General features: G+C 44.1%; 1 protein-coding gene across 1 annotated transcript in view; it reads right to left on the bottom strand.

Moving 5' to 3' along the window:
* The window catches only part of zanl (zonadhesin, like), a gene marked incomplete at both ends in the record, with an annotated part of 80,313 nt that overhangs the window by 40,429 nt on the left and 22,636 nt on the right, over positions 1-17,248 (bottom strand). The window contains 26 exons of the mRNA XM_079491361.1: positions 703-844; positions 1,412-1,550; positions 1,666-1,794; positions 2,131-2,279; positions 4,103-4,347; positions 4,946-5,087; positions 6,028-6,221; positions 6,887-7,002; positions 7,118-7,290; positions 8,426-8,625; positions 9,388-9,529; positions 9,646-9,784; positions 9,902-10,030; positions 10,586-10,734; positions 11,050-11,294; positions 11,506-11,647; positions 12,193-12,386; positions 12,486-12,614; positions 12,870-13,008; positions 13,124-13,323; positions 14,197-14,338; positions 14,455-14,593; positions 14,714-14,842; positions 15,827-15,975; positions 16,380-16,624; positions 16,840-16,981. Coding sequence (XP_079347487.1) covers positions 703-844; positions 1,412-1,550; positions 1,666-1,794; positions 2,131-2,279; positions 4,103-4,347; positions 4,946-5,087; positions 6,028-6,221; positions 6,887-7,002; positions 7,118-7,290; positions 8,426-8,625; positions 9,388-9,529; positions 9,646-9,784; positions 9,902-10,030; positions 10,586-10,734; positions 11,050-11,294; positions 11,506-11,647; positions 12,193-12,386; positions 12,486-12,614; positions 12,870-13,008; positions 13,124-13,323; positions 14,197-14,338; positions 14,455-14,593; positions 14,714-14,842; positions 15,827-15,975; positions 16,380-16,624; positions 16,840-16,981 — 4,183 coding nt within the window. The remainder of the gene's footprint in view (positions 1-702; positions 845-1,411; positions 1,551-1,665; positions 1,795-2,130; positions 2,280-4,102; positions 4,348-4,945; positions 5,088-6,027; positions 6,222-6,886; positions 7,003-7,117; positions 7,291-8,425; positions 8,626-9,387; positions 9,530-9,645; positions 9,785-9,901; positions 10,031-10,585; positions 10,735-11,049; positions 11,295-11,505; positions 11,648-12,192; positions 12,387-12,485; positions 12,615-12,869; positions 13,009-13,123; positions 13,324-14,196; positions 14,339-14,454; positions 14,594-14,713; positions 14,843-15,826; positions 15,976-16,379; positions 16,625-16,839; positions 16,982-17,248) is intronic.

Genomic DNA, 17,248 nt, shown 5'->3' with positions numbered 1-17,248 from the left:
GACATTTTAAAACCACTGACATCAAGAGCTACAGACCGGTATCACTCTTTTCCATTCCTTCCGAAACACTTCAATGAGACGTTTCTAACCAGCTCTCTCTCCATCTCACACAGAATAACCTGTTGGGTCCCGACTCCCGACCGGTAAGAATTCAAACCTAGCCCACTCCTCAGTCCTGATCCTTCTAGACCACTGCTTCGCAAACAGTGGTTCGGGACCCTTATTTTTTTATTTCATGAATTTAAAAACAATGATTAAAGAAGTATGAATTAATAAAATAAAAATCTAAGAAAGTCCATAAATTAGAAAACAAATGTTTAAAGAAGTAGTCAAAATAGCCGCTCTACAAGCTCACAACGTGGCGCAAAGCTACGTGTTTGTGAGCTTATAGATATCCGATTTTGGGCAAACATGATATCCTGGGCAAACATCTAATTTCTCGTTTGGGAACCACTGCTCTAGACCTATCAGCAGCTTCTGACACAGTCAACGACCAGCTGACCTTGACATAGCCTGGGTCAGCTCTCTCAAAGGAAAGGTTAGCTTCCCTCCCCCCGGCCCGTACCATCTTGACCGGGGTCTTTCCACAATGGTATGACCCGCCATCAATTCATTTCTCACTCTCCTTCCCCACCACTCTCTGCATTCATCCATCCATCCATCCATCCATCTTTCCATTCGTCCATCAGTCTGTTGACTCACGGCAGAATGTTTGGTTTCTCCAGGGGGGGATGTTGACTCCACGGTCCTGGCACTCATTGACGTAGGCTTCAATGGCCTCACACAGGATGGACGAGGCCCCGTCCAGCTCACACAGGTCAAACAGACAGTCCCTGAAGTAGTCCTAAATAAACAAGCAAATACATATGAACACAACCGGTGCCGGGATTCCTTCAAAATAGGAGCTCTGGGGTGCCGGAAAGACATGGTCGCTTTTACTCTGAAACCCACGACCCGGAAACAATCCGCTAAAAAAAGTTTGCTTTACATTGCTAGCTTACATTGCTATCGTTTTAATTTATACGATATATGATCCAAAAAGCGTTCATATTTTGCGGGAGAGACGGATGAAGAGCAGAAATGAAGCGCTAGTATATCGATCCGTTCAAAACCACGGAGAGCACCCTGGATTAGGAGAGACGAGTCATTCTTTCCGCCGCGCTAACGGCTAAGTCAACGGTAAGCTAACATGAGCCCAGAGCGAAAGGCGAACTGACAAATAAAAGAATATTCCTCTCTCTCCCGGTATCATTGAGGATGCGCTAGGACGTCTACAGACATCGTATGCACCCCTTGGTTCGATTCCCTATGACGTTTCCACACGTCCTACGGACGGAATGTGTTAAGAAGTGTGTGTTTGAGTGCATGTGTGCATTGAGTGTTTGTGTGATATTTGCGTATTATCACTCACATTGGGGTTGACCTTGCGGTGACAGACAGCGAAGGGTCCCCTCTTGTCCAACAGGATGCCACAGAATCCAGAGCTCTCATACAGATCCTGTTCCTCATCCGTACATCCCGGGACCGTGACGTTGGGCTTCTTATTACAGCTATGGAGACACAAGCAGGGGAATGGTGGTTGTTTGTGGATGAATGTATCTGTGTATGTGCGTGTTCATAATAGAATAAGCTTCATGTTCATGTTAGCGACTTAGCGTTACTTACTTGGGGTCGGTCACCCAGCTGTGCCCGAACACATTGGGGTCATTGGTGACGATGCCGTCTGGCTTCCGCATGTCATCCTTGGCGTTGTCATTGTAGTCTCCACACAGACCACACAACGTGTCCTTGTAACTGCAGGTCAGCAGGTTGGAGGCAAAGGAAAGAGTGAAGCTGTGAGTATCTTTAGATTAGATCAGTCAAATGATTCAAATAGCCGGCTGTAATGGGTTTGGGCAGCGGTGGCCGAACGGTTTGCGGAGCGGTCTTGATACCGGAAGGTGGCCAGTTCGTATCCCCGGACCGGCACGTTAAAATTACCACCGCTGAAGTGCCCTTGAGCAAGGCATTGGACCACTACCATGAAATGTTCTATGAGCAGGGCCTGGCTGTAAACAAGTATCTGATGCTTAGTCCAGTTACCCTGGGTAAATATAGTAACTTTGCTTTGCTTTGCTTTGTTTCACTCACTCTTTGATCACTTTGATGTCCATGAAGTGGTTTCCATCGTAGCGGACGGTCACACCAAAGTCCATGGCTACAGTGTACTGTGTCCCAGACTTGAACACAGAGACACCGCTGGCTGGAGTGACTGGCAGGTTGACATTGGTTCCATTCAGCTACGCAAGAACATAACATTCGAGAAATAGAAGAATATTATCAGCAATATTTCCCCTTCCGTTAAGCATCACTAGGTCGAAATGTGAAGGATACATTTCAAGATCCCCTCTACAGTATTTACAGTACAGCCATATATAATAATATTGTCAGCAGACTTGTGGCATCGTTTTAACATATTATGTTTGCAGTCAGAGATGTAAACAGCACATGGTACAGTAAGACATTAAAGCTAAAAGGATAACACTAAAAAGTCCTGGGAACTTGTTTCCATTGTATGGTCCTTTGTATTCAATTCATCAACATAGCATACAAAGATCAGTCTGCCAATTCTTATAATGGCATTATCTATTACTCATTAGATGCCGAAAGCTCTGTTATTTACAGTTTTGGATCATCCATTTGGCACTACGGCTGTAATGATGAATATTAACAGTGATACGATGTGTATCACGATACAATGTATCGGATACATGGTTGACAATACGATACATGGACGATATATGGGTAATTCATGGCGATGCGATACAATTCAATGATTTAAATGATTAGATCATACGATTAAATGATTCATTTGAGCAAATAAATCAAATCTGTGTGATAGTGCAGGTTTTTTAAGGGAAAATGTATAAATATGGATATAAAAAAGTAAGCACAGGGAATCTCTGGCAAATACAAAGACATTATATTTGAACACATATGGACAAACCCATAGCGTAACACAGATAATTCACACATTTATCGATAAACCAAGTGTAGCGATATTGAATGGAAAAGTAACTAAACCACTATTTTTTTCTCTTCTTAAAATTGCTAAATACAAGTACTTAGTATTAGTACTTAGTAATAGATTATTTGCATTGCAAAACGATTCAATACTGATTATTTGTATTGCAAAATGATACGATACAAAGTCAAAACGATATTATGTTATGTTGCTGTTTACAATTCGATATACTTCGATTCTTGAAATTAAAATAGATTTTTCGATGCGGTTACTATATTGTTACATCCCTAGTGCCAACACGTCACATACACACTTGTTTCAGCTATCAAGTCCACTCTAAGTTGCCAGCATATTTTCTCCATATCTTTTCCACAATAGAGAGTATGCGCATGCTTAAAGTGAATGGCACATCGAGTGGCAAACCGAGTGGCAAAGCAACAGGCAAAGTGAGTTTAACATTGTTTAATGTTGTTTAATGCAATCAGATATGACTTTTCTGTGTGGATGTATGGGCTGTCAAGGCCAGAAAGTAGTTTTTTGCCACTCAGTAGGCGTTCCCGCATAACTTCCTGGTTTGATGATGATGTCACGCGCATACCCTCTATACTTGGGATTCTGTAAAAGGCCTACAAATTGTTAGTCTGAAATACGTCGAAATAAATAAAAAGTCTTCTGAAAAAGAATATTATATTCAAAGATGTGTGCAACATTTTCACGATTTTTCAAAAATAGCAGATCTACAAGCTCGTAGCGCGCCACTCGGTGGCACGCTATGAGCTTGTAGATCTGCTATTTTTCAATAGCTAAAGCATGACATAATGCTACAACTGCAGTCAGTTGGTCACTAGCCTGAGCTAGCGTGGGTCGCGGCTGAGATTTGCGCACACCCTGATTGGTTCACCGATCTGTCCGTCAGCCCCGGCCCCTCCTCTCCCCCCCCTAGTGCAGCGCTACGTCACATCATTTGGAGCGACGCCCACCCGGAAGGGTTGACTCCTCCCACTTCTAGACCAGAGCGGCCAATGCGTTTCTCCAGGCTTTCATTTTTTTGCGCCGAGGCTAGTTTGGTCACTAATTTTGGTGCTACAACTATCTCACCTGTACTGTGCCTCCCTTCAGTATGGAAATCTTCAGCATGCGCACGTACACGTGCACAGCCTTCACGTAGGAAATGGTAGGTCTGTTGTAGCGGTTTTCGTTGTCGACATGGACCTCGAAGTGGGGCATGGAGGTGAGGTTGCAGGGTTTAGACATCACATAGCTGCAGTTGCCCATGAAGTTGTACTTGCGACGGTCAAAGGTGGTGTAGTGGGGGTCTCCAGTTGCTATGCAGGTGGATGTGGCTGTAGGAAAGATGGTGGGAGACCGGGGAAGGTATGAGTTACTGAGAGCATAGACATGCATCCCATAGCTTGAGGGACGTCGGTTGAGCGATTGGCTAGTTTGTTAATAGACCAACCGGCTGACCAATGCCGTACCTTTGTCACTTAAAGGTTTCATGACATTCATTTTCATTTGTTTTTATTTTTCGTTTTTCTTTTAGGTTTTTAGGTCTGGAGTTTTCTCTGGGGTTTGGAAGCCTTTTGAGCTGCAATGAAAACAGGCAAAACAGTGATATCTGCTGGCAAATCCCATTGACATATATGGGATTTGCAGGGTGTGACATCACTAACAGCAGGGAAATCAGAGCACGTGTTTGAGCCAGAAAACCCCAGACCACAGAAAATCTACTGAATGTTAAAAGTTCAGTTTCTTGGGTGCAATTGAGCTAAAAAATTTTTTTACAAAAACTTTTTTTTTAGTCACAATTCCTTTAATTACTGACTCAGTCAGTTAGTCAGTCAGTCAATCAGTCGGGCTGGCTGGCCTGCTAGTCTACCTAACAAATGCTGTGTTTGTGACTTTGTGTTAAGTATGACGTGTTCTCCTTGACATTGTCACCTTTGGGATAGCAGCCCGCTACTCCGCTGACCTCACGACACTCTTCTGTGGCGTCACAGGAATTATCCACACACTCCAAGGTGTAGTTCCCTGCACATTGACACAGCCTGGAGCAGCCGTCACCGAAGATGATCTCTCCAGGCTAACAGACAAAAGATGGGCATGAAGTCAGTCTTAAAATGTATATGGGAATGTTCTCTCATATCACCTCATGGGGCGACGGTGGCTCAGGGGTAGAGTGGCTGGATGGTAACCGCAAGGTTGCCAGTTCGAACCCGGGCTCCCCCAGAGTTAGTGTCGAAGTGTCCTTGAGCAAGACACTGAACCCCTAATTGCTCCCGATGTGCTGATTGGTGCCTTGCATGGTTTCCGCCGCCATCGGTGTACTGTATGAATGTGTGTGTGAATGGGTGAATGTAATGCACAATCTATGTAAAGCGCTATATAAATGCACCATTTACCTCATTGGCTCAGATAATCTATAGTAGGGCTTAAGATTTCACGTCGGGATCCGATCAGGCCGGGCCAATTTTGTCAAATTCAGGCAGTAAATTTTTAGACCACTGAAGTCCTGACGTCACTGCAGCTAGATGGCGCTATTACCCTGGTTCATTTTTTTTGAGGGGCGCTATCCCCTCCAACGTCTGGCTTTTGGAATTACGTCATACGACTGCTATGTCTATGGACTTTTAATGTTTGTTTAGTGCACTTTAATCAAACATTACCAGGCACGCCTCACTTCAGAATTGTTTTTTACTTGCTGACTTTATTTGGAGGGAGGCTAAATCACAGTAAGCAACTTGTTCCGTTAGCCTAATTGGGCAGATTCTGTGGCGGCCAGCAACTTTGTATATGAATCCAACAGGTAAATGTTAATATTATGTGTTTTGACAGAGTAAACATTCAGCGCACCTCCAAGTCCTCACATCAAAGGAATTGTGCGTTCCAATCCAAATGAATGTTAAATCCAATCGATAACTGCCGAGTGGGACAGTCACTTTGAGTAACAGAAGGGGCACAATTAGTTAGTTGTGAGAAGGTAGAATTGCACTTGAACATTATGTAATGTATGGTCGTCTAACCTCGTAGTAGTTGTTGTGTTCGTCCAGACAGCCACAGGTCTCCAGTTTGACACAACGGCGCCCCCTAAAGACGTAGCCGGGCTTACAGAAGCAGCCACTGATGCAGGAGCCTGTACAGTTGGTGGAGGGTTCCTTACAGCTGGGAATACACGCTGGACCACAGTCTATGTACTCAGCATCAGGAACACATGTTACTGTGGGTCACAAGACAACATAGAGAAAAAAACACCACAGTCAGTTTTATTTTTTTATGTATAATTTTTATCCCACAATTTTGCAACCCAGTTTTTTTCACCCATTGCCAATTAACTAATGTAATCCTGGGTGCTACACTTCCTCTGCCAACCTGGGGGGGCAGTGGACTGACCTCATGCCTCCTTCTATGCATGAGGAGTCCAAGCTGCTTCTTTTCACCTGACAGGGGGGAATTTCCCTGGCCGGACGTAGCACGTGGAAGGAACACGTTATTTCCGACCAGTTCCTTTCCCCTCCATCAGGCGGCCCGGATGGCCAGGGGGAGGTAGTTTTAGAGACCAGGATTACTGCATGTTTTTGTGAGGGTACCTACCCTAGGAGACACGGGGAGAACATGCAAACTCCACACAGAAAGGCCCTTTCGCCAACCCCACCTCGGGTATGGGCACTGATGACGAGGAGGATGGAACACGCCCCTAGCACCCACAGCGGGAATCGAACCCAGGACCTTCTAGCTGTGAGGCGACAGCACTACAGACTGTGCCACCGTGCCCGTGCACAATCAGTTTTATGATGCGATATGATTCTAATATTTTATTAGTATGACTTAAAATGTGCTTTCATTTTAAGTCTTACTCGGCGGTTTAGTTGTAGTTGGTTTTGCCGTGGTTGGTTTGGGTGTAGTTGGACCGACAGTCGGAGGTTTGGGTGTAGTTGGTCCAGGAGTTGGAGGTTTGGGTGTAGTTGGTCCAGGAGTTGGAGGTTTGGGTGTAGTAGTACCTGCAGTCGGAAGATAAATGCACACTTGTGTTAGATGAGAATCTTGAATGTTTGTTCCAAAACGACTAAGTTTGAAGGTTCCATGTCTTTTCTTCACTCAAAGCCACTTTTTTACCTCAGAGCATTTCTGCCGAGAGTAGTGAACTTACTGACGGGGTAGCATCCCAGATCTCCTCCTTGCACTTTACACTCATGCAGTGGAGGGCAGTCTGCATACGAACAGCTGATGAAGGGAGCGTTACACCTACACTTCAACAAACAGTCCTCCACATAAAACTCCTCTCCAGGCTGAGAGACAGAGGGAGAGAGAGAGAGATGAGGGAGAGAAAAAACAAAAATACTTTTCTTAAAACGCGAAAGCTCTATATTTTCATTGCGAACGCAGTGAGCACTAACTATAGAAGCTGGCCTAAACTGTCTGTGTGTCTGTCTGTGTGTGTGTGTCACGCTGTAACACCACCGGCCCGCCACGTAACTTAAAAAAAAACGTAACTTAAAACTAAAAAAAATAATAAAAAAAGAACTTAACGTACGTAATTTATTCTAATTGTTGTTATTGCAATTTACGAGCTGCGTTCGCTTCCCGCATACGCACGTCTTACTTGTAGTAATTGAGTGTTAGTTCAGTACAGTCTTCCACTCTTCCTGCCTCTCTGGCACTTTAGTAAACACAAGATGCATTTTTCCAGGTGCGACAAAGAGAGAGAAAACCCACCAACCAGCTTCAATGTATAGTGCTCCAGTCTTCAGTTTGCTTCTCTTTTGTTTCCTCACTTCCAAATGTTTCACTTTTGGAAGTGATCTTGTACATTTTGGCGTTCTGAGCTATCTGTCACCTGATTGGATCAAATTGGTGTCCCACCTTAACATTTATTTTAGGTTCACTACAGAGATAGCGAGGCGGGGAGACGGCTGTTACTGAACAAACACTATATAAATCATTACTAAATATTTAACACAAAAAAAAAAGCAATTTAACACATTAAAAGGAAATGTAGATATACCCAACAGCCTGTTAAATGACAATATTTCCAGCAAACCGGAATATGTGGATGGAAAGCAAGTAAGCAAGCACCACCAGAGAGCGCCAGGTCAGAATACTCAAAAAACGGATGCAAAACAAACTATATCTTAATCATTTCACCCAGAAAGTGTATAGCAATATACAGTATGACTATTGTGTAACATAAGAGGATTAAATAGGCCAAACAATGTGTGTAAGTCAACATAGGAATTGGCCTATACGTCAGGTGACTTCGGTCAAATAATGTTGTTTCTATTATGACTTATTCTGTCCAACGTGGCTTGTCAACCCTGCCAGTGCACTCAATGACGCGTAAGGCCATCAGCTGCTAAGTGCAGGAAGTCACTCATCCAGCGCCATTCATTCATTGGAGTAGACATTTCACACTCTCCTAAATACCTCATAGTATTGTCCGTTGATGTGTTTACACCCACAGTCGGTGGTCCTCACACACTTCCCAGCACTGAGGATGTAGCCGGGGTCACACACACACGACTCCACACAGGGACCACCGCAGCCCGTGGAGGGCTTCCCAGCGCACGTATCCTGACAGGGTTCTGCACACGGCTCATAGTGGCTGTTAGCAGGACAGTCCAGAGCTGCAGGAAGGAGAGAGAGAGAGGGACATGTATAAGCGTGCGCACGCTAGGGCATTAAGCAACTAGTCGACTAGTTTACTAGTCGACTAGTAAATCCACTAGTCGACCTTGTTGGTACTAGTTGACTAGTTGATAAGAAAAAAAATATATATATATATTTTTTTTTTCCCCCGATTTTGTAGGCCTCAAGATCAGGTAGATTATAGTTATAGTCACCATATACACAATTTTTCAATGTACAAATATTTATTTCCAAAAATAAAAATTAAAAAAAAGTTTATTTTTTTAATTTATTTTATTTTTTACATAATAGGTAGTTAAACAACTAGTCGACTAGTAAACTAGGCAACTAGTCAACTAGTAAAAATTACTAGAAGTGAATGCCCTAGCGCGCGCACACACACACACACACACACACACACACACACACACACACACACACACACACACACACACACGCGCACACACACACACACACACACACACAAATGTGGAGCAGTTACTTAATGTCAACTTCCGTCTATAATTAGTTATTTCTAATTCTAATTAGATTATTAGTATTATCATTCATTTAACATCCATCCATCCATCTTTTCTGTTATCCATTGGCAGATAAGATCATTAATAGCCATCATTGCATTCCTCTCTCTCTTTCCCCTGTAACTCCCCTTTTCCTCTCAGTCACTCCACTCCTCACTCTCTCCATTCATCAATCCATCTTTTTCCATCCCTCCATCCTCCACTGGTCTGTAATTGACTCACGGCAGAATGTTTGGTTCCTCCAGGCGGGGATGATGACTCCACGGTCCTGGCACTCATTGACGTAGGCTTCAATGGCCTCGCACAGGATGGACGAGGCCCCGTCCAGCTCACACAGGTCAAACAGACAGTCCTTGAAGTGGTCCTGATAAACAAACAAAAACAAACAAACAAATACACATTGAGAAATGAGTTGACAAAGTGTCAGTTTGAGTGCATGTGTGCATTGAGTGTTTGTGATATTTGCGTATTAGCACTCACATTGGGGTTGACCTTGGGGTGACAGGCAGCGAAGGGTCCCCTCTTGTCCAACAGGATGCCACAGAATCCAGAGCTCTCATACAGATCCTGTTCCTCATCCGTACATTCTGGGACCGTGACGTTGGGCTTCTTATTACAGCTATGGAGACACAAGCAGGGAAATGGTGTTAGTTTGTGGATGAATGTATCTGTGTCACTGTATGTAGTTGGGTGTGTTCATAATAGAGTATGCAGCGTTCATGTTAACGTTACTCACTTGGGGTCGGTCACCCAGCTGTGTCCGAACACATTGGGGTCATTGGTGACGATGCCGTCTGGCTTCCGCATGTCATCCTTGGCGTTGTCATTGTAGTCTCCACACAGACCACACAACGTGTCCTTGTAACTGCAGGTCATCAGGTTGGAGGCAAAGGAAAGAGTGGAGAGGAATTAATTCAGGGGACAGAGTTTGTTCTGTGCTCACATGTACTAGAAACAACATGGTAAAATCTACAACCCTCATCTTAATGAATATTAAGATATTTTATGCATGTGGTAGAGTAAGATGATCCCATGTTATTCTCCAAAGAGAAAACCGTCTGCGACCCAGGGGATAAACAACTTAAGTGACGTAGGACTTCTGTACTCTCTCTGTGTGCGTGCGTGGGTGCGTGCGTTATATTTAGATGTTTATAATATAGAGTCTATGTGATATACATCTAGATCATCTACATCTAGATAACATATCTAACTCATTGTTGCAATTCACTTTCTCCACCACGAGAGGGAGACATTAGTGTATTTTTCTCCCACTATAAGGTCAACACACTCTATAACTTTGTCTTAAAGTGTACGTTTAAGAACAGTGCAGGTCTGAAACTTTCAGAGTTAACAAACACTCCAGGACCTTACTTTGATACAGATCAGTGGGTTGGGCAGATTATTTATGGGTTTCACTCACTCTTTGATCACTTTGATGTCCATGAAGTGGTTTCCATCGTAGCGGACGGTCACACCAAAGTCCATGGCTACAGTGTAGTGTTTCCCAGACTTGAACACAGAGACACCGCTGGCTGGAGTGACTGGCAGGTTGACATTGGTTCCATTCAGCTACGGAAGAGCAACACAAGAGACACAAACATGACAATTGATTAGAGAGATAGCAAGTTAAGTGTATAGAAAGCATTTTTATCAGAACTACAACATCTTATGCAGAAGGAGAAGAGGAAACATTCTATGCAGAGATTAGGATTAACCGTTCTGGAGAAATCAAGGTCAGACTGCAACAACAGACGCTATGCAGGACTGCAGCCCTTGCTTAATAGCCTACCTGTTTAGCAACTTCATCACATTTTCCCAAATTGCCAAACGGCAACATCTGCAGTCACTAATTGGTCACTAATTTGGGTGCTACAACTATCTCACCTGTACAGTGCCTCCCTTCAGTATGGAAATCTTCAGCATGCGCACGTACACGTGCACAGCCTTCACGTAGGAAATGGTAGGTCTGTTGTGGCGGTTTTCGTTGTCGACATGGACCTCAAAGTGGGGCATGGAGGTGAGGTTGCAGGGTTTAGACATCACATAGCTGCAGTTGCCCATGAAGTTGTACTTGCGACGGTCAAAGGTGGTGTAGTGGGGGTCTCCAGTTGCTATGCAGGTGGATGTAGCTGTAGGAAAGATGGTGGAGGAATGTGTTACTGCCTGCTTTGGGTTACAAATATGATTTATGATGTATGATGATGACACAGGAAAACCAGAGTCAGTCAGTCAGCCAGTCAGATAGATAGATACATTTGCATATTTAATGCTGGCCTGTTGGTCCAGGCAACAAATGCCGCCTTTGTGTTAAGTATGACGTGTTCTCCTTGACATTGTCACCTTTGGGATAGCAGCCTGCTACTCCGCTGACCTCACGACACTCTTCTGTGGGGTCACAGGAATTATCCACACACTCCATGGTGTAGTTCCCTGCACAGCGACACAGCCTGGAGCAGCCGTCACCGAAGATGATCTCTCCAGGCTAACAGACATAGGACAAGGCACAAAGTCAGTCTGAAGGCTGATAAAAATTGCATTTATTTGTTTATTTGGGAGGGACAGTATGTATTAATGAACAATACATCAAATGCACTGTAAATACACAGGGTTAGCAGAGGATGCTAATTTCAGTAGTACATCGTTAGAATCAACAGCAAAAATTAATTACAAAACTGGTAACAAGCTAAAGAGGATCTAAAGGCCAATTCATACTGCAGTTTTAGGTGCCAGTTTTGAATGGTAGCTGGTAGACGGTTCCACAACGGCAAACTTGATATTGGGAATAAACTATACAGGTAGAATAGTTGTGACATTATATTCATGTTTCCTCAAAACAACACCAGTTTCTCAGAAATCGAAAAGCACTATTGTGTAACTACATTTCTCTACTCGCCTCCTTTCCTTATTCTTATCGTATATTATCTCGTGTCATCTCATGTAATCTTTTAATCTCCGTTCAATCCATGATAACCTCATTGTCTCGACTACAGATTGTTTACATAAGCACTGTAATGTATGGCGTCTAACCTCGTAGTAGTTGTTGTGTTCGTCCAGACAGCCACAGGTCTCCAGTTTGACACAACGGCGTCCGTCTAAGACGTAGCCCGGCTTACAGAAGCAGCCACTAATGCAGGGTCCTGTACAGTTGGTGGAGGGTTCCTTACAGCTGGGACTACACGCTGGACCACACTCGTTGTACTCGGCGTTAGGAGGACATGTTACTGTGGCACAGAGACAGAATGAGAACATTAAATAAATGGTTTATGAATGAGATACGAAGCACAAGAAGGAATAACTTGAGGAATGATTTCAAGTCTTACTTGGTGTGCTCGCCGTGGTCGGTTTGGGTGTAGTTGGACCGACAGTTGGAGGTTTGGGTGTAGTTGGTCCAGGAGTTGGAGGTTTGGGTGTAGTTGGTCCAGGAGTTGGAGGTGCGGGTGTAGTAGGATCTGGAGTTGGAGGTCATATATTTTAGCAATTTTAAATTCGTTTCACAAGTTTGTGTTTGTAATTGTGGGACCAACCTTTCCTGGTAGCTTTTGTGTCTATCTATGCATTTATTTATTTTTCTTTCACTGTATCTACATGAGCCTGTGAGGTCTCTTTTATTTGCATCATGACGTCAGCACATCTCTCAAAGCTTTTTTTTTCCTTTTTTTTATTTTTTTACCTCAGAGCATTTCTGTCGAGAGTAGTGAACTTACTGACGGGGTAGCAGCCCAGATCTCCTCCTTGCACTTTACACTCATGCAGTGGAGGGCAGTCTGCTGCCGAACAGCTGATGAAGGGAGCGTTACACCTACACTTCAACAAACAGTCCTCCACATACCACTCCTCTCCAGGCTGAGAGACAGAGGGCGAGAGAGAGAGAGAGATTTGTGAATTATACATATACAGTATACAGCCAACTCCATTCTTTACCAGTAGTGGACATTTCAGTCTCTCCTATATATTCTACCTCATAGTATTGTCCGTTGGTGTGTTTACACCCACAGTCGGTGTCCCTCACACACTTCCCAGCACTGAGGATGTAGCCGGGGTCACACACACACGACTCCACACAGGGACCACCGCAGCCCGTGGAGGGCTTCCCAGCGCACGTATTCTGACAGGGTTCTGCACACGGCTCATAGTGGCTGTTAGCAGGACAGTCCAGAGCTGCAGGAAGGAGAGAGAGGGACATGCGTGTGAAATTGTGAAAAAACACACTCACTCACTCACTCACTCACTCTCTTGCCCTCCACTTTAGTCTCTATCTCGACAATATGGACTACTTGAATGTACAGTACTCTTGATTATGTTATGTATATTTACTTTTGTTTAATATTTTGGTGTCGGCGTGTTGGCACAGGAAAGATATTGTACTGTAAATTGTGTCTGAATAATCCCGTAAGGGATGGGCTGCAAAAGGCACGCAGGTACTTACTGTACCTGCCCTTTAATCGTTAGCCCATAGATTATTTTCTAACTCTACTTGATGCATCCATCCATCCATCCTTTCTATACTTCTATACTTCCTAACCTGGGTAAACCCACTCCCCCTGCTGGACAATATTTCATTCTGCCAGAATGCAAATCTGGCGAGGGGGGAGGGGTTTACCCAGGCTATATACTTCCCCCCTCCTCCGTCCGTCCGTCCGTCCGTCCATCCATCCATCCATCCATCCATCCATCCATCCATCCATCCATCCTTCCTTTCTATACTTCTATACTTCCCCCCTCCTCTGTCCGTCCGTCCATCCATCCATCCATCCATCCATCCATCCATCCATCCATCCGTCCGTCCATCCATCCATCCTTTCTATACTTCCCCCCTCCTCTGTCCATCCATCCATCCATCCATCCATCCTTTCTATACTTCCCCCCTCCTCTGTCCATCCATCCATCCATCCTTTCTATACTTCCCCCCTCCTCTGTCCATCCATCCTTTCTATACTTCCCCCCTCCTCTGTCCCTCCATTCCTCACGCTCTCCATCCATCCATCTATTCTTTCCATCCCTCCATCCTCCACTGGTCTGTAATTGACTCACGGCAGAATGTTTGGTTCCTCCAGGCGGGGATGATGACTCCACGGTCCTGGCACTCATTGACGTAGGCTTCAATGGCCTCGCACAGGATGGACGAGGCCCCGTCCAGCTCACACAGGTCAAACAGACAGTCCTTGAAGTGGTCCTGATGAACAAAAAAACAAACAAACAAATACACATTGAGAAATGAGTTGACAAAGTGTCAGTTTGAGTGCATGTGTGCATTGAGTGTTTGTGTGATATTTGCGTATCAGCACTCACATTGGGGTTGACCTTGGGGTGACAGGCAGCGAAGGGTCCCCTCTTGTCCAACAGGATGCCACAGAATCCAGAGCTCTCATACAGATCCTGTTCCTCATCCGTACATTCTGGGACCGTGACGTTGGGCTTCTTATTACAGCTATGGAGACACAAGCAGGGGAATGGTGGTTGTTTGTGGATGAATGTATCTGTGTCACTGTATGTAGTTGGGTGTGTTCATAATAATAGAGTATGCAGCATTCATGTTAACGATACTCACTTGGGGTCGGTCACCCAGCTGTGTCCGAACACATTGGGGTCATTGGTGACGATGCCGTCTGGCTTCCGCATGTCATCCTTGGCGTTGTCATTGTAGTCTCCACACAGACCACACAACGTGTCCTTGTAACTGCAGGTCATCAGGTTGGAGGCAAAGGAAAGAGTGGAGAGTAATTAATTCAGGGGACAAAGTTTGTCAGAGCTCAGAGAGAAGCATTATTTGTTCCTCATCAGTGCTCACATGTGCTAGAAACTACATGGTAAAATCTACAGTGTAAAAGCTACAACCCTCATCTTAATGAATATTAAGATATTTTATGCATGTGGTAGAGTAAGATGATCCCATGTTATTTTCTCCATAGAGAAAACCGTCTGCGACCCAGGGGATAAACAAGTGTGTGTGTGTGTGTGTGTGTGTGTGTGTGTGTGTGTGTGTGTGTGTGTGTGTGTGTGTGTGTGTGTGTGTGTGTGTGTGTGTGTGAGAGAGATATATCAATTAATGTCTGCTAAATGCTTAAATTGTGAATTGTAATTGTGCAATGATGTTTGCCGTACATTGAATCAATAATTCAAGTTAGGTAACGTTTTAATGACGTTGGATTCGGAGACAGAGTGACAGAATGTCTGCCTATTATGCCAGTGACATGCCCAGAATATAGGGTAGGGTTCATGTGGTTATGGACCTTTATTATCAGTGGTGATGTGACATGAAACTGAATCTGACTCATCGTCTACTGCAGAATTACTCCCAGCTAGGATGTCACGATCCCATTAAGATCATTTGATTTGAGCATCTGCCGATACCGATTTTTGTGTGTGTGTGTGATATTTAGATGTGTATAATATAGAGTCTATGTGATATACACATCTAGATAACATATCTAACTCATTGTTGCAATTCACTTTCTCCACCACGAGAGGGAGACATCAGTGTATCTTTCTCCCACTATAAGCTCAACACACTCTATAACTTTGCAAATGTCTTTAAGTCTTAAAGTGTAAGTTTAAGAACCGAACGGTCCAGGTCTGAAACTTTCAGAGATAACAAACACTCCAGGACCTTACTTTGATATAGAGCAGTGGGTTGGGCAGATTAATTATGGGTTTCACTCACTCTTTGATCACTTTGATGTCCATGAAGTGGTTTCCATCGTAGCGGACGGTCACACCAAAGTCCATGGCTACAGTGTAGTGTTTCCCAGACTTGAACACAGAGACACCGCTGGCTGGAGTTACTGGCAGGTTGACATTGGTTCCATTCAGCTACGGAAGAGCAACACAAGAGACACAAACATGACACTTGATTAGAGAGATAGCAAGTTAAGTGTATAGAAAGCATTTTTATCAGAACTACAACATCTTATGCAGAACGAGAAGAGGACGCGATCTCAAGATTATCCCTCCGATATCTAAACTGATGTCTATCACAGCCACACGACAGCCACATAACAGCAATATAGATAATTGTGGCAACATTTTGACATGGTATTATCATGTCAAAATGTTATAAAATAAAAAAAATCTATGATGTCCTTATGTTAAGCTCTAAAGAGTTTTGGTTTTTAAATTATGATATGTGCATTTGGCGCGTGTGCGCACACACACACACGCACGCAACATCTGCAGTCACTAAATGGTCACTAATTTGGGTGCTACAACTATCTCACCTGTACAGTGCCTCCCTTCAGGATGGAAATCTTCAGCATGCGCACGTACACGTGCACAGCCTTCACGTAGGAAATGGTAGGTCTGTTGTGGCGGTTTTCGTTGTCGACATGGACCTCAAAGTGGGGCATGGAGGTGAGGTTGCAGGGTTTAGACATCACATAGCTGCAGTTGCCCATGAAGTTGTACTTGCGACGGTCAAAGGTGGTGTAGTGGGGGTCTCCAGTTGCTATGCAGGTGGATGTAGCTGTAGGAAAGATGATGGAGGAACATCTGTGTTACTGCCTGCTTTGGGTTACAAATATGTTTTATGATGTATGATGATGACACAGGAAAATCAGAGTCAGTCAGTCAGCCAGTCAGATAGATAGATACATTTGCATATTTAATGCTGGCCTGTTGGTCCAGGCAACAAATGCCACCTTTGTGTTAAGTATGACGTGTTCTCCTTGACATTGTCACCTTTGGGATAGCAGCCCGCTACTCCGCTGACCTCACGACACTCTTCTGTGGGGTCACAGGAATTATCCACACACTCCATGGTGTAGTTCCCTGCACAGCGACACAGCCTGGAGCAGCCGTCACCGAAGATGATCTCTCCAGGCTAACAGACATAGGACAAGGCACAAAGTCAGTCTGAAAGCTGATAAATATTGCATTTATTTGTTTATTTGGGAGGGACAGTATGTATTAATGAACAATACATCAAATGCACTGTAAATACACAGGGTTAGCAGAGGATGCTAATTTCAGTAGTACATCGTTAGAATCAACAGCAAAAATTAATTACAAAACTGGTAACAAGCTAAAGAGGATCTAAAGGCCAATTCATACTGCAGTTTTAGGTGCCAGTTTTGAATGGTAGCTGGTA

Source organism: Electrona antarctica (assembly GCF_951216825.1).
Source record: "Electrona antarctica genome assembly, chromosome: 21".
NCBI classification, from domain to species: domain Eukaryota; kingdom Metazoa; phylum Chordata; class Actinopteri; order Myctophiformes; family Myctophidae; genus Electrona; species Electrona antarctica.
Note: the sequence above shows the minus strand (reverse complement) of the source record. Positions and strands in the feature narration are given on the sequence as shown.